Genomic DNA, 25,170 nt, shown 5'->3' on the forward strand with positions numbered 1-25,170 from the left:
TAACCTACACTAGCGCAAGATCTTGCCCCCTCTCCCTGCAAACAGAACTAAACGCCAGGGGGATGCTCTGGTTACTTTGGTGAAACACGACTGGGATTGAGCTTCTCGTGTCGCTTGATGCAGGGCCTGGCTTTAACCCAATTCATTTGGGACACGCAAAGTCGCTGCTGCTCCTCCCTCGGGCTCAGCCAGAGCCAGGCGCTGCGCTGCCAGGTCCTGCCGCGTGCGCACACACCAGGCTGCTCTGCTCTCTTCTTCGCTCACCCCTTTGTTACTGGCGCTCCCGTCCTCGGCAAGAAGTTATTTCTGTCAGAATGTCACCCCTGAGTCACCACCACCCCACGGCTCAAGGGCGAGGCTGGATGCTGGGGCTGCGAAGTCCCGGGGGCAGGGGGCGAGCCGGCTGCCTCCCGCATGGGCTCTCTGCTCGCATCATTCCAGGATCAGGCAGGATGGCTCCCGCTGGGCACGCCGCTGCGCTGGGTTCCGTCCCGAAGCGTGCACGCAGCCAGGAGCGGGGGACCTCAGCGGCTTTAATCAGATCGACCGCGGGAGCTGCCAGCGCGCTGCCCTGCCCCGCCACGGCAAAACCTTCCCAGAGGCAGCAGCAGAAATAGCCGCAGAGCGGCTCGCCGCCTCCCAGGCCGGAGGAGCAGCTCAGGCTCTGCCAACAGCTGCCCTGCACTGTGCAGGCACCGATCCCCCAGCCCCGCATCGGCCCCTTTGACTGCAGACAGCGATGAGGGTGTATCTAATTAACACATTTGACCTTTCATCAGTCCTCGGTGCAGACAGCTTTCTGCACGCAATTAGGGGTTCCTTCCTGGAGCCGGCTGCAAATCTGTGACTAGGACAACATACCAGGCTCTTCACATCTGAAATCTTTGAAAAATTCTCTCCCACTCTAGATTTGAACAGAGAACATGGAAGTATCTTCCCTTCATTTACTACTTTAATAGAAGTTAACTTCCATTATTCCTGCAGGGCCATATTAAAAATAGAGAACAAGTGCTACCTACAAACTCAGAAGCTGGGCAGTCTTAATTCCTTTCTTCCCTGTATATATATAATTATTTGGGGGGGGCAGAGTTAAGGGTTACAGTTGACTGGGCATAAATGCCTCAAAACAGTCACGAACAAGTACGTTCGCGGGGAAGCGCTTGCTGCTCCTTTCAGCCGGTGTTACCGGAGACCTTCTCACAACGTTACTCTTTCAAGACCATTGTTAAAATGCCAAAAAGTCTCACGCTGTGAGTTGATTTCAAGTTAAAAGGCTGCCCCAGCTACGCAGCCGTTTTGTTCAGCCCTCTCCTTCCCCTGGCCTGATCCGAGAAGCGTGGTTCAGGGCTCCTTCCTTCACCAACAGCCGCCCTTACTTCAGCCTGAACCTCGGTGGGGCATGGAAACATTACGAAGCATGAGAAGGCTCACCTGCGATGGGGCCGCTCCTTCACACTCACAGAATTGGCTACACAATGCTAGGATGCATTCCTAAGGTACAGCAGCACCAACCGTATTTGAAAAACGCTTTATTTTTATGGCACATAGAAATATAGAAAGACTATTATACAGAAAAATACAAAGCTGAGAGAGATCTCAGCCTCGTTTGTTAGAGGTAAGACAAACAGGCTCATACTGCCTTCATCCCAGACCTCAGAAAACAAAACTGTGCTGGCAGTTTAAGCGGTAACACACTCAACCTGCCCACGACAGATGCTGCTTACCACAGCCAGAGGCAGAGCTGTGCCTGGGGACGCGTTTCCAGCACAGAAACTTGTCTTGCGGCTTCTCCAACATCCTTGCAGCTTTGCTTTCCCTACATAAAATGAAACCAAAGTCCTGTTTCACGATCAGACTTGGAAGTGAGCACTCTCACACCCGCAGCATATTTACAGGAAAGGTGCTAGGAATCCCCCGGACCTGGCCAGGGCTCATCCCCCGACACGCGGCCCCCCGCGAGGCGCTACGGGGCTGGCTCGGCTTCACAGCGCCGAGGCTGCAGCACACACGCGCACCGGCGCAACCGGACGCTGCCTGGGACTGGCAGCTGGGATTTAAGGACAGCAAAGGGTCACTGAAAGGAAGCTGATGAAATCCCTGAGTTTCCATGGTTCTCAAAGCCGAGGGGGGGGGGCGGGGGGAAGTCAGCAATCTTCTCCAGATTACCGCCTGTTCCAGTGCTTCGGTGTCTTTAAGGCAGGACACCGTGAACTGCAGCAGGCAGCAGCGCCAAGAATGATCTCCTGCTCCTTACCTTTAGTTCTCTAGGAGTAGTTTCCATTTTCCACCACCAAACCGCCCAAGTTTGCTTGGATGTTGGTGGTGGGTGAAGGGGGAATAGAGAAGGGGAAGGAAACGGGTAGAATTAAGGAATTACAGTGCAAAATAGATGCTTATGGGGAGAGAAACGACACAACCCACAGAAAACCTGGCTCTCCACAGATTTTTCAAGCCTGTTCTCTCCCTGACCATGACACAGGGCCTCTTCTTAGTAGAAACTGCCAACTGCCTTTGCCCTTGACCGTCAAAAAAAGAACATGGGAGCACGTTCTCTGAAGTAGTGAACTCGCTTTTACACCAAGTATCAGCGGCGCTAGCGAGATGCCAATATCGCCGCCTTTTCATCACCCGGTAATCACAGCAGGACTCCGTGTGAAAGTGCAGTGGGAGTCTCGGGTCTTCAAGTTCCTTTTATTTTGTCGATTCGTAGAAGAGACTTGCAAATCCCTGTGCTCTCTCCCCACTGGAGGAGAGTGCAGCAACACCCGCTGGAGACAGGCCAAGAATTATTGCTGTGCTGCGGCAGCTTGCTCAGGATGACTGAAGAAAATTGACCAAAGAAGAAACAACGACAGACCTAAAAAGGAAGATGGAGGAAGAAGGGAACCGCCGCAGGCACCTGAGTGTCCCAGTTCCTGATGACTGCCAGAAAAAAGTGCTGTGGCAGCTCCTGTCTCCCGTGAGCAGCACGTGCAGGACAGCTGAGCCCAGGACTGTGCTGTTGCTGTGGGGTTCAGCAGCAGCATGTCTGGAAGCCCCCGGGGCAGGCACCGCGGGGAGCACGCTCACTGCCACTTGTAGATGTTCACCATCTTCTCGGTGAGCGTGGCCAGCAGGTGGGTTTGGTTCACCTCCAAGGGGCAGATGTCCAGCACGGGCAGGTCAGCCTGCAGCTTCTGCAGCAAGGAGCCACTGCCGGCATCCCAGAGCTGTGGGGCAGAAAAGGTCAAGGACTGCAGGGTTTTCCCCTCCCACCCAAACCAGAGCTTCTCTCCCCAGAGAGAACTGGCCCCCACGTCGTCCCCCCCCCGGTGTGGACAGCCCTCATGTCTGGAGGAGGTTGTCCACGGAAGGGTGCCGCTCCCGGCCATCTGTCCTGGAGAACTGCCTCTACAGGATCGTTCCTACCTGTCCCTGAACAAGCCAAGGCTGGCTCTTCCAAACGGTCTGTATTCTATCTGCCTTCCTCACTCCCTTCAGGATCTTGAGCTCCACTGTGGCCAAGGCTGCTGCTGATTATCACATCCCTGCCTATTTCTTGTTTGCTGAAGAGCAGACTTAGGAAAGCACCATCTCATCTGGCACTTCGGTTAGGCAGAAGTTCCTGACACTCTCCAGAAACATTTCTGGATTGCCTCTGTCTTCTTGTGGTGCCCTTCATGCAAGCGTTAGGGACGTTCACACACCCCTAAAAAACAGCCTGCAATCTGCAGACTTCCCTCAAGTTACCCGAGGAAGCCTTTGTCTGCCTTCACAGCCTGCTTGGGGAAACAGGCTCCCTCCACGATGCCACCCCAATGCCTCTCCTCTGCTCCCGACTCAGGAGCTCTCTTGCAGCCCGCTGCCCATCCTCTGCTCGTCTGCTGCTTTCCCACAGGAAGGACAACCCTTCTCCTCACCCTCCCTCTTTCCTAAGGAGCCCGTGTCCACCCCCCACAGCACTTCCTGCACTGCTGTCCCACCAAGTTTGTTTCTCCAGTCGTGTCCTAGTTCTTCCCTAAGAACTGCAATAAAACCCTCCACCCCACCGAAAGGAACAGAAAATACCATGGCAGAATTAGATGCCTCATCGCCAGCGCACACGAAGATGCTGCCATCCTCCTCCGGGCTCTGAAAAATGGCGTTCTTGGTCAGCAGCTTGCAGGTGGGCCCAGCACTGAAGGTCTGCACCGGGTTAGAAGAACACACCACGTCTTCCGAGGCTTCCGTCAGGGGGCTGCAGGTCAGTTCCATCATGACACAACGCACACACGGGTTGTTTTTACCTGCAAAAATAAAGACAGAGCTTTGAAAAAATTTATTCGTGGAGAAACTTAACTGTAGGAAGACGAGCAACACCACCTTGCAGCTGCCTCCTTTTGCCCTCACCCTTTTATCTATGTGCAGGTGCCCGTTAACACAGCTGAGGCAGGTTCTACATTTTCACAGTGTGCTCAACAGCAAAGTTACTGAGAAACTCAGGTATCCGGGCAGAGCATCAACAAAAAAGCCTGCTGCAGATTCACACCGTTACGTACTGGGCCTGTAGGTTGCGAGGCAGTGCCGCGTGCTGATCTCAGTCTGAATATCAATGCATCCTCCTGGTTCCAGCAGCAGGTGATGGGGCCGGTAGGAGTTGCCAGCCTTCTGTTCCCAAAAACAGGCTCCTTCCAAGGTCCCAGCCAGTATCCCTCCGTAAGGCAACGAGGCCGAGGCCATGCGGGGCAGGTAAGACAGCGACACCATGGGGCACCTGGAAGTATGATTGGCAGGAGGCAGTGCTGCCAGCTGTGGGCGCGCTGGCGTTCTGCCTCGCTGCTCACAGCTACCACAAAGAAAGGACCCGAGGCAGGCCACAAAATGGAGCCCCAGCGGGTTTGACCAAGATAAATGAAGTTCAGAAAACATAAAAACTAAAAAATAAGGTTTTTTATATTTTAAGTGGGAATCAGAGAGCATATATCAGCTGTGAAAAAAGATTCACAGCTTTGACACCCCAGACAGGGGGCAGCAGGCTTCAGCAATCCGGACAGAACTCACCTGTGCGAGGGCCTTCCCTCACTGAAGGGCAGGTCACATCCTGAGAGGCAAAAGCAGCTCCCCCACGGTGTTTAAAAGCAACCTGACGTAGCCCACAGCCCCACCTCAGCCTGCCTTGCATCCCACCTCTCAGCTTGTGATTGCCTTGGCCAGCCTGCTTTGGTCTTCCCACTAAGCAAGCCCACCCAGCTTACAGGAAATGCCTCCAGTACACCCTTTTAAATCACCACTTGATTCCCAGTAGAAGAGATGGAAGCACTGGGGCCTTACACCTCTCTGTAATTTGTTCCTTTCTACATTAAACACTAAACCCAGCTCCAAAACCGAGACAGTTCTACTGCTTAGCTGTAGGAGTGCTGGGTCCGTTTCCCACTGCTGCACGCTTTGACACGACGCAGTGGCCAGGGAACCATACCAAATTATGCACGTACCGTGCGACCTTACGGGAGGCTTCTCACGTCTGTGCTAAGGCTGAATTTCTGAGCAACAGATTCACATAAAACAACTGAGATGATTATAATTACTTTCTCGCTTACAGAGGAAGCTGAGTTTAGCTTATCACATGCTAGTAAAGCTGAGGAGCAGCAAATCCTGATGCCATACCTGGACTTCTGAGGGACCAGTTCCTGGACGTGGGAGTTGGTGTCTCTCAAGTCATAGATCATGATGGAGCCGTTGACCAACCCAGCGTAGATGTAATTTGTGTCATCGAGACACCAGCAGCAGCTCCAGACAGGACGGCCAGTATTGTATGTCTGTACCACGGTGTTTGTTGCCAAGCTGCAAGAGAAATCCAAGATGTTGGCCCTTTGCACGAGCATCTATGCATAAGAAAGTAGCATAATTAAGGCAACAAATCTAGCTTTTAAGTCTTTAGAAAGAAGCCTTAGATTTCCTTGGATTAAATTCTGAATTAATTCTTCCTGTACTCCATATGCGAATCTGGACAATCTGGACAGAATAATCACGTTGGTATTGTTTGTGAAGTAATTTACAATTCTTCCAGGATGAGGCTTCCTTTTCCAGATTGATCTTCAGAGGCTGGGGAAGGAAGCCTCAGAGCAGGGTCTCAGCTGCCTTACTGGAAAAAGAAATTTAAGTTACTTTTCCTGGAAACAATTAGAGAAACCACTCTAGTGTCATCCTGTAATACCGCATATTCCTGACATCACAGCGCTCACCTCTTCAGATTATGGCTCATTAATTATTTCCCCTCTTTTAACATGAGAGGGACAATACTTATGCCTCAAAAGAAACCAGTTCAAACAAGAGTGAGAGCAAGTGGAGTAAAGACTGCAAAAAACACGTTTACAGCGTTAATTCTTTAGAAACTCAAGTTGTGGAAGGCTGAGGAAAATACACGGAGAGGCACAACCCAGAAGAGCAGACAAAGTTATGTCAGGCTAGAATGTATTTGCCAAGGGTGGCACTGTCAATGCCAGCTCAGCACACTGAGCCTAGTGAAAGAGAGAACACACATTGAAGTGACTCTGGGTATCCTTTAAAGCACACAGCTTTTTCCTTGGGGAAGCCAATTATCTGCAGAACTCCAGGGAAGTCATTTCTCCCAGGTAAGTATAAGGGGAGAGACCACAAAGGCAAACCTGGCTGGTAAAAACTGACAGGGAGTTTTGTCTTAGAACAGCAGCTAGTTAAAAATCAGATGCAAACCGACAAGAAACCAAACCCAGCAACGCCAGAGCCTTGGTGTTATTTTTAAACACTCGCAAGCAAGCACAAGAGACAATGACATCGTGGATGACTCCTTTTGGTGGGATGACTAGGAAATCAGTAACTACAGAAGAAAGATGACCAAAGGGGGGCTCTTCTTTCAGGCAGGGGCCAGCAGGTGACTGAAGATGCTGCTGAAGCAAGCACTTAACTGCAACTCATCCTGGGATCAAACACAAAGGCAAGAGGATCGCAGGTTCTCATGCGGCCAATCAGGCAGTGAGACAGGCGTGGGAGTCAAGTGTCTGAGCAGGTTCTGTGACAGAAAGCCTCTGCAGATTAAACCATGAAAAGAATTCCAACTGAGGAGGCTGGTAGCCTGGCGTGCTGGCTTTCACATCAGAGACAGGCAGGTTGTTTACTTTTTACTAGTCCAACAAGCATTTCAACATGGAACCAGGAACGGGAAAGCAAGCATTCTTCACGTTTTTGTTGCAGTATTAAGTTCTCCTCATTATTTCACACGGGGGAAAGAATTCAGTCGTGTGACACACTCTGCCTAACCCTATTCTGACAGACGTGCGTGAAGATGTTACTCGAACTCGGTGAGACACATCAGCCAGCCAGCTTGTGAAGCAGCTTACACCTGAAGGGCAGCGCAGAGTAGCAAGAAAACACTCATAGGCTGAGAACTCCACCAGGACTGAAGCAATTTCTCTCTCAGCCTCTGCATAATTAGCTTCCAACCTGCTGCTTGAAGTCTCTGCTAGCTCAGTGCAGGAACAGAAAACCAAGCGGAGAGTAAATTTCACATCTATACTTTACACTGCACTTGTTCTTGGCCAATCTGCTGAATGACTCGTTTTCCACCAAAATCTACATGGGGAAGGTATCAGACAGGTAGCTCCAGAACATCTCCACCTAAAAGGCCTGAATGCAAACAAGTCTTCCCCTCTGTCAGTTCCTGCATCAGGAAGGATACACGGACACACTGACCTCATCCTACCAGCACCTTCTGGAAAGCAGAGCAGCAAGCACTACAAGACACACTTCAGGTGAGAGAGAATAAAATGCAGTTCTGCACAGAGCAAAACTCAGCCGGGAAACGCTGCTCCCCCCGGCAGGGCTCACCTGGTCAGTTTGAGAGTGTTGTCCAGAGCGGCAGACAGCAGCAAGCCGTCCGCACGGCTGCCGAAAGCCAGCCCCCGGATCTGTTTGCTGTGGATGGGGATGTACTGACTGCTCTTCAGGTTGGCCACACTCATCATCTTAACGCCACAGCCTGTCAGGGAGGCAAACAAAGCAGGTTATTGGGAAGTAAACATGTGTGTAAGGCAGACCAGCCACTGCCAAGGAGCCTAGAAGTGGCAATTCCACACCCATGCTACAATTTCTATACTGACACATTCATCCTACCACAGGTTTCAAAGTCTTTTGCTGTTCTGGATAAGAATTGCCACAAATCATTCTTTAGTTCAAATGGTAATAGTGCAAAATCCTTCAGGATCCAAGCCAGCAAAAGCAAACTCGGTGTTAGGGTTCTTGCTACAAGGGCCTGCTGCTCTTTAGCCAGTTTCTTCAAAGACATTCTCGCCTAGCTGGAAGCACGCACAGCAGAATTACAGAGCAATTTAAGAGAACGAGTGTCACTGCAAAGAATGGTTACAGGTGAGCTTAACCCACATGTCACAAAGCCTCCGTACAGAGAGGAAATCCTCAGCTCCAAAAAGCAGAAAAAATAAGGCCAGCCGACTGCAGAAAACAATTCTGCTACGCCTATAGATAAGGCATATTAATCTCTAAACCAGGACAGCCATTAACCAAAGAAAGTAAGTTTCATCACTGAGAAAGCATGAAAGTGCTTTGCAAATAAAGCCTCTCAGACTCCTAATGCCACATCGCCTTGTTCGGAACAGGAAGCTGGCTCAGGCCCAGCCATCAGCTCGCTTGCCCCTGGCCCCAACGAGACAGGAACAGGGCTGCCCAGGACTCCTCGGCTTCCTACTCCCCCAGTGGGAGACAGGGCTCCAATACTTATATTAAAAGCCTTTTTTTGTTGTTGTTAAAGAGTTTGTTGACAGACCAGCTGCACGTGGATCAATCCACCTACTGAGTGAGGAACAATGTTTCTCACTCAAGCGCTGGAAGCTTCGCTGCCTGCCCTTGCATGCTGACCTCTTGTTGTGTCTTGCTGCCCTTTGCCAGGAGCATCACACACGCCTGTCACCTGCCTGCAGATGTGGCACTTGAGCAGCAGAGCCTGAGATCCTCTGCTAGGATCCCGCTGGAGAAGTGAGGGGGGAGACAAGTCACCTCGCTAGGCAGAAGCTACTGAAGCAGAGAGATGAACCAGGGAGAGTCTTATGAGCATCCCCAGCCTCCAAGGCATGTGGAAAAGTCAAACCAGAGGAGGGAGCAAGCAAAAAACACGCTTCACTTTTGTAAGCCTCCAAATATCACCTACAAGCCCCCAAATCTTGACTTGCTTATTTACCAGGAATAAAAGTAGACTGTGGAGAAGGCTGTGACACCACGAGACAGCCCAGCGAGTCGCAGTATGCCATCACTCTGCAATTCCCAGCCTGAGACACCACGAAGACCTTTTCCAAGTGGTACTTGCGCTGGCTTTGGCTGGAGGGGAGGCCACCTGGGAAGCCGGTGCGGAAGCTGCCAGGTTGCTGAGAAGCACTCACACTGTGCTGGGCCACCAGAGCCTTCAGTTCCTGCGAAGACAAAAAGACCTCAAAAAGCTTTAGTGCTCCTCTGGAGACCCTGTGCCACCCATTCCAGCTGCTCCGAGGGTACTTGTTCTCAGACAAGGAGGGGAGATACGGGCGGCTCCACTTCCACGCTGTCCCTGAAGCGCTGGATTTCCACGTCCCCTGGCTGCGAGAGCAACAAAAGCACTCCGCAGGCTCTGCAAGCACTGGCAGAAGCTTCTCCAAGTCCGTTGCTGTATGTATGAGACCCCATGGAAGAGAGGGCTCTTGGGCAACAGATAAAAGCCAATAACAATTACCAGATCAATGCTGTTTAGAAGGGAACGAGCTGCCAAGTATTACGTGCCGCTCAACCACAAGAGACAGTCAATTAGAAGCATTTTCCAGAATTTCCAGAGTACCTCCCCCCACCCCAAAGGCCCTAGCTTCAACGCAGACCGACTTGTTTCCTGCAACACCCTCTATTTAATGCGGATGACCCTGTTCTTGTAAGCCCCGGCTGGCAAATTCCAGGAACAACAACTCTCAAGGGCTCCAGCCTCGTTTTCTGCTTCCTCCCCCCTCTCCCTCAGCTGAAGCATGCTCAAGGATGCTCGGCAGAGCCCTCGCCAAGGACAGCTTCCACCAGAGCATCGGCAACAAACAAGGTTTTCCTAGAGTTCCTCCTTCCTCAGAGATCATCAGGGTGAAGTGGCAATGTGAGGAGCAGCACTTCTTGGTGAATTGGAGCCACGGCCAACGACAACGTCCCCAGAAAGTGTCCTGACCAAGTGGTTGTGCTCCAAGGGCAAATGCCAGGCAGTGCAGTACCCCAGGGCATCACAGGGAGTGTACACACACAGAAAATTGCTACTTGCTTTCTGTTGTCTGAGCAACATAGATTAAGCTTCAAATACTCCATAATTTTTAAACGATTAAGGGCCACGGGAGTGATATTATGGATGTATTAGTAGGTTGCGAGCTAGCTTTGATATTGAACCAGCCACCACCACTTAACTCACACCGAAGCAAAGGCAACAAATCTCAGAGAGGGAAGACCAGAGATCAAGCTCTGCGTTAACAGCTGTCATCGAGCCCTACAACTCTGGAAAAAGGCTCAAGAGGAGAGCAACTCTGGTGTTTTCCAGAGGTCTGATCTGTTTTGCAAATGCCTTCCAAATTCTCCGAGGGAATAAAAAAAAAAAAAAAAAGAACTTGAAGACTCAAGATCCCATTAGAGCAAGCAAAGACAAAATGTGGGGAGGAAGCAGGGGTACAGGGGGTGCCAGGACACTTACAGTAGAAGCTACAGCTTCAGGCTTTGAGGAAGCAGGCAGTGAAAACACAAGGAACTTCCAAAACCAGCTTCTAATCAGAAAATTAATAAGCTTTGTTTCTAAAAGGCAGGAGGGTGCCACTACCACTGAACACGAGAAGAGATTAACATTATTTGTTGCTCTGGGGAGTTTGTAAAACTCTCCTTGCCACCTGCACTCAACATTTACATTTTCACACGAGATATTCATTAAGGCAGGCAGTTAAAAACCATCAGTACAGCATCTAAACACAACAGACAGAGCCAGCAGAACCAGGAAGTTTCACTGGAGTCACATCGCCAAGGTGACTAGAAGTGCTGCTCCAAAGACCAAACCCCGCTAACTGCGCTCAGAAGGACGCCCTTTTGGCGGCATAAGCTGATGCCTTCCTCTGAAATGCTCTGAAGGCTTTTCCTGGCCCCTGCTGTTGCCTGAGGGCCTGGAGGAGACGCTCATCCCTGCACACACACCCTGACTGCTTCCTAGAACCCAGCTTACTGCTGCCGAGGGAAGTCACACAGGTCAGGGAAAGAAGAGGATAATGCAGCCGAGTTCCTCCTGAGGAGTATGCATGAGAAGCAGAAACAGGAGAGGACAGAAGAAGAAAAAACAACCAGCTGCAGCCAGTTTTCTGTTGTGGATTGGGTTACAGTGGCAGCAGCTGACCCAAGGCTTACAGACAAAGGCAGTTATCAGATGACAGCCACCCCCTGGCCGCGCTCCCACAGACCTCTTAGAGAAGCCATGCCTGCCATCCTGCACTACAACCACAGCCTTGCATTTAACAGAGATAAACGCGTGATCCCGCAACCTCCAGCTGCAGTGCAGCACTGCAGGCACTGAACCTGAACCAAGGGAGGCTGGAAACAGCCTTTTAATTGGCCTCACTGCAAGCAGCAGCTGAGGGAAACGCAAGCTTTTCTTACTGCCGCTAGATCTTCCCCCAACACCCACTGCAAGTGAACAAAGATCACAAAGGTGAAAGGTGTTTTTAATGAAATATAACAGTTACCCTAACATTTTCCTAAAGTTATTAGGTTTGCATTTTTATTGCTTTCTTGACATCCAATTCCTTTTGGTTGCTCTGCAGCAGAGAACTTACACTGAAAACCGTGGCAGATTTGGGAAGCGTACAGCAGCAGTTCACGTCTGGTTCCCTGGATCTTTGTGCTCACAAGGGAAAAACTTCAGGCAAAAGCAAGGCTTCAGCAGCACTGTTCCCAAAATATTCAAGTCTTTGCCCGCCACACAGCACAGAGCTCTCACCAATGTTTCTGCATGTGAACTTGCCGTGTGCGCCGTGCTTTTTTCCAGTTTTGGTTAGTTACCCTGTCTCCATGCAACTGCAAGTTGCTTTACTCATATTTTGATACAGCTAAAGACAAAAAGATGTCCCTTTTCTAGCCTCATTCATCTTAAATACTTCAATAACAAAGCTGAAGCAGGCTCATCTTTGTGACCCTAGTGGAGCAGAGAAGGGGAAAAAGCACACAAATCTGAGAAAGGGTCATAGCAAGTGACATGACTGACGGTGACCCAGCTCTCAAGTGCATTAATGACAGAAAAGGCTTCACACAACAGCTTTGTTGGGGAAACTGATGGCCCGTGCTTTCTGTGAGACTTAAGACACCAAGATTTGTATGCAACAAATGAGCATAGCTCTTTCAGTTCTGTGCAGCTGAACTTTTCCACATTCATCCTCTGGACGTACAGGTATTTCAGATTTCTTTTGTAATCCCACAGCACTGTTTTCCGTGGTGCCTTCAACCTTTCTATACCAATTAAACACAGTTCCTTGCACGAACAGTAACGCTGCTTGCTGAAAGGACAACGGCAGCAAACTTAAGACACGGCAAGCTAAGCTCTTTAGGAGATGCTAGGGAAAAAGCTCTCACTGAGGACAGCCAGGCAGTGCATTGCCCAGAGAGGTTTTGCAGCCTACTTGTGGCCACTACAAACCCGATGTGCCAATGCCCTGAGCAACCTAATGCGATGCTGAAGTTCCTCAGCTAGGGTTGGACTAAAAGCCTCCAGGGATCCCGTCCTGTCTAAATGACTCTCTGCAGGCAGTTGCTTTACTAGACGACCTCCCATAAAATAAGGGAGTGGTTAGGCATAACCTCAGAATATAAACCAGTGGTTTAGTAACTTATTCCAGACTTCCTGCTGATTTATGGCTCCCCAGCAAATTGTTTTTGCTTTGTTTTTTAAACTTCCAGTTCATTCACAGTATAGACAGGTACCTTGAAATTGCTTCCAGCATTCACATCAAGCACTACAGGACAGTGATGAATGCAGTATAAATACTGAACCAGAGCTTAAGAACACAGGGTACTTAATCTTTATAACGTGCGACTTCAATTCAATTAGACTGGATTCTCCATCATTTAACACCAAAAGAACAGCAGGAACATGCTATGGACCTGCAGTTCTATCTTATTCGCATTGTTCTTAAGCCAAATTTTATAGTGGGCCAACTTTCTCATTCGCTCTGGTGAGCATACCTGTCTCAATTCCTGCACGAAGCTGTAATTTATAAAGCTTTATGTTACATCACACGGGAAAACTTCCAAAAAGGGGATGTTTCTTAATATAAGATGTAAATAGCCAAGGCTATAAAAAATCCAGAAGTAGAAGAAAGCACAGAAGAAACTAAACATTAAGAAATAGACAAATTTGTCACCTACTTCATGCAACAACAAAAGAAGTAGCAAATCGGTTGTGAAAGAGGCTACTGGAAAACCTAGCACTGGTGGAATACGCAAGATAATTCACAGCTGGGAAGTACCAGCACAGTCCACAGTTTTACAATCCTGTAAAAGCAGCCGTGGCAGATTACAAAACACCACAGTATTGCATGAGCCAGAAAGGAAGAGGCTGTTTAGCAACCAGTCATTCACTTTCGGTAATTTCTGTTCTAAGGGGACAGAGGTGCTTCTTCGCAGCTGTTCAGCCCCAGCCTACCCTAATGACAAGCTCATGGCACCAGAAGGTGCTTAAGCTAAACACTAACTGATCTTTGCAAGAAATTTAGTTTTTCTTGTTTTGTTTTTGTAAATGGCCACAAACATACTTCCTCACAAACTATTTCTCAAAAACTTGACTATCTAGTGAAAATACATCCTGAGATTTTCAAAGCTCATTTTGGTACAGTTAGGGAAAGGCAAGGGGAACGCATTTTGGCACCGTATTACCAGACCTTGCCAGGCCCCACAAAACCTGAGCAACCTGCAACATCAGCAGCCCAAAGCGCCTCCTGTTAAGCTGTACGTGCAACTTGAAGTCTTAGCAGCAAGTCAGCATTAGGTAGCGCACATGAATATGCTTACCTGGGATGTTTAGGATACTCCCAGTGATTCATCATTTGAGTTTACTACATCTTGCTGCTTATTAAAATTGGAAGCCTGCTTTCTCTCTGAGGCAGCAGGGAAAAGAGAGCTGAAGAGCAAAGGAGCCTGCTGCGTATCGGTAGGGTTGGACTCACCTGAACTTGCCTGCGGAGCTTGCTGCATTCGTCTGTCAGAACCTGCAACTGGAGACGGCTCTGTGCAGACTCCAGCTCGGCCTGTCTCCGCAACATTTGCTCCTTTTCTATAGATCTGGATGGAAAACAGAAGAAACACCACCCTTAGGACTCGGAGTTGTCTACGATGCCTCCATGCTGTTGTCTCCTACCCCCAAACTTTGTTTCAACGCAGGTCCTGCTTGGGTAAATATAAAAGCTACGGAAGCCTGGTACCATGTTCACCTAGTCCGTTCACCTCAAGATGTTCTCAGTTATGCAACTGCACTGAATGACTCACACAATTATTGTTCCATCGAAAGAACAGCCTTTCTCCTCACCCTCTCCAAATGTGCTAATTTAGCGAAGGCAAGTAAAGAAAAATCAGTTGTTTCTCACTCCACCCCTCAAAACAGTTCAGCAAATTCTATACCATCAACAGCCACGTAATCCATCATGTCAGTAACCCAGCAAGTCACAGCACAGCGAGATCGTTAGGCTTCTTTCTACTACGAGGAACTGATTTTGCATTTCAGGAAAATACTGCTGTATCAGAACTAGACAGACACAGATAAATTCTCTGTGAAGCCCATAAGAGCCGTACTTAGTACCTCACCTTGAGCCTAGACGTGCGTGCACACACTAACAGCAGCAGCTTTGGTAACATGCTTCCATTTTGCTTTCCTAAGTACTTTACATATGAATGAGTGGTTAAGGAGGGGAAAAACCAGCAACATTCCTTAACATGATTTGCATATTTGGTCTATAATGTGGCCACCGCATCCTGCGCTTCGGAAGCTGCAATAGTCTGGTTATTTCAGTAATTTGGGTGCAGACAGATCTAGCTTGCCTATGTAACCTTAAAACACAGCCTTGCATGTTTACCCAGCGCAGAGTTCTGTTCTTTCCCTATAGCCTTATCATGATATTTTTTGTTGCATAAGAAACAGGTGAAACTCCGTATTTAACCAATCGGAAAGGTTCTTCACACAAGCACCCAGAGCCTGAAGGCTGGGGTTTTGTTCCTCACAGTCAGAAACACATCAGCTTATACCCAACTCAAGGCTATGCACAAACAATATTGATGTATCAGTGTTCCCATTTGTCCTCTGCTCGTGGCTACGTGCCACGAGGCAGCCACTGCCAGCAGCTTAACAGGACTGACGGGCAGTCATCGCTGTCTGCCTCCCCACAAAGCCAGGAGGCAGGGGATTGACGTATTGCACGTGGGGAACTGCTGCCGAGGGATTCTGAGACACAAGCAGCAGTCAGACAGCTACCAATACCCAGGAAATAACGAGATTTAAGCACCCAAATGCTGCTGTGCTTTTGGAAAAAAAAAAAAAAAAAACCTTACGTATGGATTGTTTTGCAGTGTCTATTGAGTAAAAAAAGTGTGACCCTTCTAGAGGTACAGTTCAAACACCGTCAGGCAGTGGCAATGTGGACAGAACAGCTACTTTCCCCTTGTGACAGTTACCTCACTATCCTAGCAATTATTAATCAGAAGGGTTTGAGAGGCGTTTCTGTTGAAAGACGGTGTTGGAAGAACAGCAATATGCTTAGGAACATGTTATGGAGAACCCAATTAAATTCTATTCACTTCAAGATTCGGGAGAACTCAGAAGTCTGCAGCCTTTTAATTTCAGAACAGTATCTGTGACAGCATCTTAGTGAAAAGAAATTAGCGCCCATTTTCCTACCCACTGTTCCCTTTTTCAAAAAAAAAAAAACCCTACATAGAAGTTGGAAGGGGGAGTAGAGTCCCAGTAATGCTTGCTGACCTTTTGTAAGCAAAGCTACATGAAGAGTTTGACAAAGCAAGATGGAAAGTGATTCATATGAGAGATTACTCTGTTTAATGCATGCAGAAAAGATGACAGAAAAGGTCAGTTATTCACCCTCTTTGCATTTCTAATTACGCTTTTCTCATCTAATGATGAATTAGCAATATACAGCCTTTTGGCAACAACTCTGCGCGTTCTCCCGCGGTGACATTTCAGGAAACAGCACAAGACAGCTTTAGCAACTTCAGTGCCACAAAGCACGAAGTCGGGATTCCTGCTCCTAGGGAAATTTCTCCTTACAGGTAAGGCAGGCAGAACGTAGCAAGATGTGGTTTGTTAGGACGATGATCCCCAAGGGAACGCTCAAATTGCTTTCGATAACACAGGAAATTAAAGCATAAAGTAAAAGCCAGGCTGCAGCTTTCCTCGACACGCAACCAGCGAGGCTGCGTGTTTCGGTGGAGCCTCCGTACCTCTTCATGCGTTCCTGCTCGCTGGTGTCCAGTGCCTTCAGAGTGCGGGCGTACAGCACCACAATGTCAGAGCGTTTTGCCTTCTTATTGCACTGAAATAAAAGACAACATCAGTTCGCCTACAAGAACATCGCTACCCAAACCGTGCGTCCCTGCAGCTTGCTAGGTGTTATTCCGAACAATCCCTCGAGTTTTGAAGGGAGGGGGTGTCTACTTATAAAAACAAATCCCCAAGCCACAAATATAACAGCATGTTTGCAAGACACCCCTCATCAACTGGAGCTCTGATAGGGGCTACAAAGGTGTAGGTCCTGGATCCCATTGCACCTTTAATAATTCATTTCCTCGCTTCCTACTAAATTCGTTTTGCTAAAGCACCAGAAACACAGCACGGCCAGGTAAGATCCATGGGGGGCGGGGGAGGATTACAACAAAGCAGAGGAAAAGATCCAGAGCAACACAGCAGCCCAACCTCTGCTTTGAGAGCATGAGGACTGGCTACTTGGACAGCAGGCTAGATTTGGGCACCCAAGTCTGCTCCCAGCAACATTAATTACATATTATATTCCTCTGATCAAATCCTGTAGGTCCAACTCCACAAAAACACTCCTGTAGCAGTATCGAACGCCAACATCCCCCTGATTTCAGTGATACCAGGGGAATCAGATACTTCAATAGGTTTGTGCATCTGCCTGTGACCACTTCATACTTTACATACTTCACGGCCTGGGTTGGGACTCTAAGAAATGACAGCTTCTGCGAGCTTCCTGCTTTGCAAATACACTTCACTGATAAGAAAAGAGGCAGCGAGCGCTGAGATCAAGTAAACTCTGCCAAGAGGTAAATTACTATATGCGCTTAAATTGCAGACTGCTCTATTATTTAGCAGCATGAAGATACCATGGGCAAGAGCTTCAGATCAGACAGCTCCCCCTACACACCTCAAAAAACGGCTTTGCAGAGCAGTAAGTGGCTAAGACAGCTTTCCTGGCAGCCAACGGCTGTCACTGGCTGGGCCTGGCACGCTGCAATTTCACAGGATCTTGCACTCAAGCCACTTAGTACACAGAGCAACACGCAGAGCAGCCCTGTGCCATTCAATTAGAGAAGGCCCCGTCGCAAAGGACGGCGACTGAAAACAAAGGGAAGATGATTTAGCTGCAAGGTTGTCTCCAGAGCAGGGAGTGCTTGCAGGAAATTTTCCTCCAGTGACGTAATTACTGGGAAAGGTAGCGAGCATCCCTTGCAAATTGTTAGGGCTCAGCAAGAAAGCAGACAGGATTCCAAAGAGCAGAGATGCCACGAAGGTCTCTGAGAATTTTGTTTGGGCATAGAGCAGACGAAAAGCTTACACAGAACTGACAGAGATGAGAAAAATTAGGTTTGGGCCTCTGCCATGGCAACAGTGGGTCTTTAGGTTTAATCACAGCGCCCATCAACAGCAAGCTTCTTGTTGGGAGGGGGAATCCTGCACAAAGACAAGCAAAACTAAGGAAATTCTAAAAATGACAAAGCCAATGAAACCCCGGGCTTCTAGCCGCTGAGTGAGAAAGCAGCAGAACCAAATCCCATTTACGAGCTACTCGTTGACCTATTTTTTTTTTTTGTCAACATTCCTTTCTGGAGAAAAGGAATTTGGAATGGGAGTACATCACAGGAAGGCACAGACATGATCAGAGAGATCCATATTACCCATGGAAACAAAAGGAAAACAAGCACCTTACAAGCAGATCTACCACTTGCAACTGGTCGTTACGGGGTGCGGTGTATTTCTCAGTCCACTCTGCGAAAGCTGCCTGAACCTGAGCCTAAGCTGCTTTTGCAGCAGATGAACTGCAGATGCAGTTCAGAACAGATGACTAACTTATTGAAAATGTTTCTCCAACAGATTTCTAGCCCAATAACATATTCTTTATGCTTAATTAATTGCTTCTAGGAATCAGTCTGCCATTCCTGCACTCCAGGAGCACAGCGCAGCGTTCTGAAATCAATTAAAGCCTTAGCACTTGAACGAGCAAACTTCTGAGTCTGCAAGTCACACTCTACTTCAGGGGAGAAAATCCACGCCGCAATCCTCCCCTTGAAGCACTGCTAGCTGTGCCTGGGCTACCTGCATCCAAATAATTGTGATTTTTGTTATTTCTGACAGCAGGCAGCGTCAGATTCTTTATGCAGCAAGCAGCTGCAGCTGTTACAACGACCGTGCCCGCAGCAGCAAGCCCCCCTCAGTGCACAAAACCCCCCTGGGGTTTTACCTGGGGGCACTTCCCCGCCTGCCCCCTGAGCCACCTCTCAATGCAGGTGTAACCAAAGAGGTGCCCGCAGCGCAGCGCCGACAGGCGGTGGTCCCCAGCGTTGGTCCACTGCTCAAAACAGATGGTACAGGTATCCCCCTCCTCCTCCTCCAGCGGGGCAACAGGAACCGAGGGCTCTGGCTGCTTTAGTGGAGTTCTCTAAGATTTAAAAAAATACATATATAAGCATTTATTTAGGCAAACACAGCATTTACCATATTTAATCCGTTTCCAGGAGCGTTTTGGTCACCTTACCTGCTTTTGCTGGACTTCAGCCCCTTCATCTTCATAACTTCCATGTCCTGCAGAAGCTTGAGGCAGCTCTGCTTGGGCCTGAGTGGAAACTAAGAAAAGCACCACTTCAATTAACGGATATGTATCGAGGGGCAGGGCTTCTCCTCAGCTTGATCCATCATCATCGGGGCATCAAGACAAACAGCGCAGCAACAGCACAGGGGAGGCACAAAGCTTTGGATCAGCAGCCTGGGTAGGGAAGGTCAGATCAGTGAGCTGGGTAGGGAAGGCCAGGCAGTTTGCCTGCACACCATTCTCTTAACCAGCTGCAGTGCTGAAGAGCTTTCTGCCCCTGTTTTCCTAGAAGGATGAAGAATTCCAGCGTATTCAGTGACAAAAGAGAGATCCTTTAAAGACAGCCATTGTTACCAGGACTCCTGACCTGCTGGAAGCAAACACCCCTGCGCACAGGCCCAGTTCGGCTGCTGTGAGGTTACAGCCCTGCATCACCGTGCCCACTGACACCCATGTGCACAAGTTCTTTTGCCAAGGGTTCCAAGCGTGCACATCTCGCGTGCCAGAGGCATTTCCCATATGCTGTTTGTCCGTTCAGCCTGACTCGAGCAGCTTTCCAGCCAGCGGTTACCCAACTACCAGTCCTGCTAGGCCATGTGGTTTTGTGCTGTGCCCGTGAGCCCTTGTGCTCGAGCCAGGGCACGCAGCAGCACCAGGCTTGGAGTCCTACCACCACACTAAAAAAGGAGCAGAAAGCACCATCTTTCCCCCTCTCCCTGGGGAAACGAGAGTTCATGGTGGCAGTTAGCATCCAAAGCAGATATTCTCAGCCCAGTGGACAAGTAGCACCTAGCCCTGCCTAAGGCTAGTGAGATTTTCAGCCTGTACAGTGCTGGGCTGAACAGGAAGCAGCAGCTTATATAAGCAAGACAAGGGGATTCCAGAAAACCCAACAGAGAGCATATGTTCACACAGTATCAGACGGCACTTAACAGCTTGAGCTCCTGTCACGTGTAAGACTGGCTGAGAGCAAGTGGAAAGAATCTGTTTAAAGGAGCCCTCTTAGATATACCCCAAAAAGGTGTGCAGGTAGGTTTGGTTTTGATTGTCCAGCCTAAGGGCAGAGAGAAGCATAGGGACATTCCTTAGAGCCCGGCGTTTCTGAGAAATAGAGAAATGAAAAATGTATTTCTCATATTCTCTGGGCATCAATAGCCTTGGATACCAAAGTACTATTTGCCACTCTTACATAAACTGCATATGTCACTGAGTGCGTGGCAGCCTGGGAACGTGAGTTTAAATAAAGAACCGCAAGCCAGAACAAGCTGAGGAAGGAAAGACAAAGAGGTGCCTTGAGCACCTCTATCTCCTCAGCCAAGTGCCACGGGAATGAAAACTGTAACCTGAAGCAGACAAAAGCACAAATAATAATAAAAAAATCCTGACTCAGACCCCTCTGAGAACTGAGAGCACTGCTGATCTCCAGAGACGTGACTTGATGTCTTCAAAAATATTCCTCAATAATAAATAACAGAGGAAATGTTCCAAGTAACAGCCTCTAAATGTGAAGTTATTTTGAACACTTCCAGGATTATTTATAAGCAAGAGCCTGCATATAGCAGAAAGATTATGTTTGAGATCACGGCAGCAGTCACGTGTTGCTGCTACTGCTCTTTGGAGCTGCTTGCCAGCAAGCCTTGTGGCAGCAACCTGCTCCCACCAGCTGTGGGCTCAACGATCTCTGAGCACCGTCTGTTGGGAAGCTCGAGAGGATTTCCTTGCTGGGTTCTGAAGCAGCAAGGCGAGTTTCTGAGATTAAATACCCCCACAGCACAAACCTGAGCTGGCTGCTGCAGGCGTCTCCTGTGCTGCTGGGGACGGCGGTGCTGCAGCCTCCAGCTCTTCCTCCTCCTCCTCAGAAGTGCTGCTGGCAGAGCCACTCAGCTCTGTTTCAGCAGACCCATCTTCCTGGCTGCTCCCCGCGACACGCGAGGGCTCCAGACGTGCAGCTGGTGTCGTAGCTTGCTCCTGGCTCCTGCTGATTTGGAAGTAACTGTCCAACGGTGCCCTGCGTCCAGAAAAGGAAGGAATGAAAGCCACGGTTATTGCAGGTACACTGAAGGCTCTGAATGCTTCCCCATGCTGTATGCAGCGCAGTTCCCAGGCTCTGAGTGCAGATAGGGATGTATCCGTTATCAAGACAGACCTTGTGTGGGAGAGGGGCGACCCCACACAGCTGTGAGCCATCAGCAGCGCCACAGAATCACTCAGGTGAGTTCTGGGAGACCTCTCAGGCCATCCAGACCAACGCTTTACGTGGTACTGAAGTCCACCACTAAGCCACATCACTGAGTTCCGCATCTCCACGTTCCTTGAAGCCCTCCAGGGATGGCGACCCAACCACTTCCCTGGGCAGCCCGTACCAACGCTGCACAGCCCTTTCTGTACAGAAACGTCTCCCAAAGCCCATCCCAAATGCAGCAGCCGTTCATTCCTCCCAGCCTGGGGAACTCCTACGCTGTAATTACAATTATAACCCAGACCTGGTTCCCACTGCCCCTGGTAACAATGAGACAAACGAGGCTCGTACCAGAGCCTCACCCCACTGACTACTTTATGCCTTTCCGCCTTCCCCCTTCTTTTCCCCAGGGGCTTCACCCCTGGAAAGTGACTTCTTCCCCTCGCCCCGCACCAGCTCCTCAATTATCCTGCAGCTTCAAAGCCGAGTTTTGCCAGGTTGCCTTCCAGCCCCGAGAACCGCAGTGACCTTCATGAGCAATCCACGGGCAAACAGTGTAGTAATGTTTAATCACCGGGGAGGAAAGGAGATGTCGGTCTGACTGCATTTAAAGACAGCGCTCCAGTTAATTATAATTTCACCCTCGGCATTTACAAAAGCTACAAAGATGAGACAGAAACCAAACAGACCAGAAATAGGGATTTCTTTCTGGCTAAGGAGCGTGCCCACTCATCACCTTTCAAACTCATTACTAACATTAACCACAAGATGTTTTACTTTCTTTGCCCGAAGATAACAAAACAAAACGTTAGTTTGCTTGTTTGTGAAAGCTTCTGCAGCAAGGGTCATCAGAGAACCTAATGAGACAACCCAAAACAAAGGTGAAAGGCAAAAGAGCTCAGTGGAGCTCGTGCTAAGCACTGGCTGGAAGCACTGAGGCAGTTCTGCTGCAGGAAGCACCACCAGGAGCCTGGCAGAGCCATGGAACTGGGGGGAGCAGAGGCTCTGCACGTCAGAAAGCGTGGAAGGGCTCACAGGTCAACAACACGACTGCCAAGAGAAAAAACTGGGGGGAGATTCATTTAACAAGGAGCAAAACCACTGCCAGATGAGATCAGAGGTCTGCCCGCTGTGGTTTGTGAGGCGCTCAGAATTTGGCGCCACAGCCACAGCCCTGGACCGAGCCAGGCTCTGCAAGCCAGGAAGCACAGCACAAAACAGTTCTGCTTTACCTGGCACTGATCACCCTCTGGGAGCCCCCGATCCTCTGCTGCCTGCGAGCCCTTCTCACTCGTGGCCGTGGCGCAGCTTGTGGCCCAGGCACCAGCGGGAGCTGATCGAAGGCCCCCGGAAACCTCTGCAGTCCGCTGGGATTTGCCGGCCGGTCGGGCCCGGCAGCTGCTTGCCCTGTCCCAGTGCTCAATGCACCAACAGCCTCATCCTCGTCGTCAGAAATGATAGTCACGCTGCCTCCTTCGCTGCTGAGCACCGCGGTGTGGCCTGAGGTGGGCTCCGAGGGAAGCGCCCTGTGGTTCTCTGCGGGGTAATCAGCCACTGGTTGGAGGTCGACTTCCATCTCTTCTTGAGCCATTCCTGTCAAGAGTTGAAGCAAACAGCTCACATCTCTAAGCCTGGGCCCTGCTCGTAGCCTGATGGCAGCGAGAACCGGCCGCAGCAGTGACTACACGAGCCTTCACAACTCGGGCTGCAGACACAATTTGTCCTTTTGCCTCAGACACGCAGCAGAAAGACCAACTGCCCAAGTCGATAAGCGTACGTGAGCTGGCCCAGCAGGCAGCGCCGTCCCCGAGTCCCTGACCCAAAGTCCTGGGCTCAGCAACAGCTAGCACCAAAGGCACCCTGCAAAACCCCGCTGAGTAAGCCTCTGGGGAGTGGGGAAAGTCAGGAGGTGCTTGCTGCTGCTATTTAACTGCCAGTGAATGCATCTGGATCTCGGAGGACCGTTTGGAGATACCCTAGAGACTCCCCCTGGTGAAAAGCTGCACAAGCACTGACAAATAGAGCCAGAAGCGAGCAGCGCACCTGTCCGTCGCATTGATCCCTCTGGAGACTTCCATTTATTTCAATAAAACTCTGTTACGATACCAGATCACCGTGACTCTTAACCACAGCTTGTTTAAGAGGCCCTTGTGCTACCTGACCTTCACCAGCACCACTCAAACCCAGAAAGGGTACCGGAGCAAAACCCACAACTGAGACATTTTGGGCAGCAAGTTACCCCCAGTGCCAGCATTTGTGGATCCATATTCATCTGAGACTGGACAAACATTAAATCTGCAGCAAAAGCCTAACGTATATTAAAAACAGATGCCCTGCAAGCATCTTTGGGATAAAGATTTCAGTTTTTTTTCTCCTAAAAGGACTACCCTAGGTTTTAAGGAAGTCGCAGTCTGTGTTGCTGGTTATCATGCTGCTCTCAGCCACAGAACTGGACAGCCCCCCTGCTCTGCAGGCAGTCTGCAACACAAAAAAGGCGTCAGGATTATTTCATTCACTGAACAAATTAAAAAAAAAAAAGTCACCTAAAGAGGTGGAGGGAGGGGGCAGATTAAATTCTGCAGCCTACCAAAAGTCATTCATCTTCTCAAAAATATTGAGGCCATCATAAGTATGAGAAGCCTTGGGGACAGCAGACCTTTAGCATCATTTAGCCCAAGACACCCACCAAAACTTATTAGGATAGGCAATGTACATGCAGAACAAAGACTGCTTTTAGTACAAAGAATAACTGGAGAACGGGTATAAGACTTGTAGAGGTGGATATACTAATGCTGTTATGCTTTGGTAGACCTTTCAATAAACTCTAATTTTCTAGTCCTACCCTAATTACCACTTTCAGCCTAAGTTATGCCAAAAAGGAGACAGAAAACCCTAACTCTCACCCGGTCAAGAGGCACCAGTTAGTGACGAAGCACTGCTCCCTAGCACTAAGCTCACATTCATGGTAAGATTGCCCCACAGGAGCACATCAGAACCCTTATTCCTCTCACAAGAGATGACTTAAAAATATCACACATATTCACTACTGTGGGTTAATTAACCCTGTGTATTTTGGGGAACGAAAGGTGTTAATAGCAGCACTTCCACCACTGATTTTTGGAGTCTTTCTGAAAGGGTGACAGGCCAGAGCTTCCTCGTGACAACCAGCTACCTGCGTGGCAGCACGTGGAGCAGCCTGTGAGCTGGACACCCCTACAGCCAGGCTTCCTGGGCACAGATCATTAAGAAACTCATTAAGGAGAGCATCCGCAGGACGAACCTTAACGATGCTACGAAGCCTGCCTACCAGCACAGCAGGAGGTACCTGCAGGGCCAGGCAGCGAGCCGAGCACGGCAGCACAGCTTCCCCTCGCAGACAGGCGCCGGTCGGGTCACCGCGCTGCATCTGCTTTGAAACAGGAGGAGCCAAAAAAAAAGAAAAAAATAACAACATTTAGCCAAAATCCCCAAAATTTAGCCGAAAAAGACCCATAAAATTTAGCAAGCGACCATCACGCGAGGCACCCCAGGTCGTGCCCAGCACACAGGGCCCTATAGCAGCCGCTTTACCCCCACGTACCGCAGGGCTGGGGCATTCAGCGCCTCAGGCACGGCCTCGTCCCCCCCGCCCCCCAGCCCAGTCCGGCCCGGCCCAGCCCTGCCCCTCCGCGCCGCCCCCTCAGGGCCCGGCCGCCCCCGGCGCTGCGGTCCCGCGCCCCTCACACGGCCCGGCGGCGGCTCCCGGGGCCCCGAACCGGGGCGAACCGAGCCGGGGGGACGGGGACGGAGCCGGCCCAGGGGAACCGGGGAGACCCGAAGGGGCCCGGCCCGGCCCCGCTCACCTCACGGCGGCCCCGCTCGAGCGCCCCGCCGCCCCGCCCCCCGTCGTCCTATTGGCCGGCCGCTGCCGCCGCCGCCGCT

At 49.9% G+C, this 25,170-nt stretch overlaps 1 protein-coding gene across 4 annotated transcripts; it reads right to left on the bottom strand.

Annotated features, from left to right (window-relative positions):
* Positions 1–1,084: 1,084 nt before the first annotated feature.
* On the bottom strand, positions 1,085–25,170 carry RFWD3 (ring finger and WD repeat domain 3). 4 transcript variants are annotated; one of them, XM_035336936.1, is made up of 13 exons: positions 25,092–25,170; positions 22,482–22,842; positions 20,849–21,078; positions 19,017–19,105; positions 18,723–18,920; positions 16,468–16,559; positions 14,190–14,304; positions 9,185–9,413; positions 7,822–7,972; positions 5,623–5,799; positions 4,518–4,732; positions 4,048–4,265; positions 1,085–3,209 (listed from the first exon to the last, which is right to left on the bottom strand). In XM_035336936.1, the coding sequence occupies exons 2-13, from the start codon at positions 22,838–22,840 to the stop codon at positions 3,066–3,068; spliced, it is 2,217 nt and encodes a 738-aa protein (XP_035192827.1). In that variant the 5' UTR covers positions 22,841–22,842; positions 25,092–25,170; the 3' UTR covers positions 1,085–3,065. The 4 variants fall into 4 exon arrangements, with proteins under 4 accessions (XP_035192827.1, XP_035192830.1, XP_035192829.1 ...); XM_035336939.1 differs by lacking the exon at positions 25,092–25,170 and adding an exon at positions 24,530–24,644; XM_035336938.1 differs by lacking the exon at positions 25,092–25,170 and adding an exon at positions 24,312–24,480.

Source organism: Oxyura jamaicensis, chromosome 11 (assembly GCF_011077185.1).
Source record: "Oxyura jamaicensis isolate SHBP4307 breed ruddy duck chromosome 11, BPBGC_Ojam_1.0, whole genome shotgun sequence".
Classification (NCBI taxonomy): domain Eukaryota; kingdom Metazoa; phylum Chordata; class Aves; order Anseriformes; family Anatidae; genus Oxyura; species Oxyura jamaicensis.

Excerpts from the sequence above, each read along its gene's own strand:
- RFWD3 (XM_035336936.1), bottom strand. The coding sequence starts at position 22,840 with ATGGCTCAAGAAGAGATGGAAGTCGACCTCCAACCAGTGGCTGATTAC. Across the intron at positions 14,305-16,467 it reads GAGCAGGAACGCATGAAGAG|ATCTATAGAAAAGGAGCAAA; the intron begins GTACGGAGGCTC and ends TTTTCCATCCAG. Across the intron at positions 5,800-7,821 it reads AACACTCTCAAACTGACCAG|CTTGGCAACAAACACCGTGG; the intron begins GTGAGCCCTGCC and ends TTTCTCTTGCAG.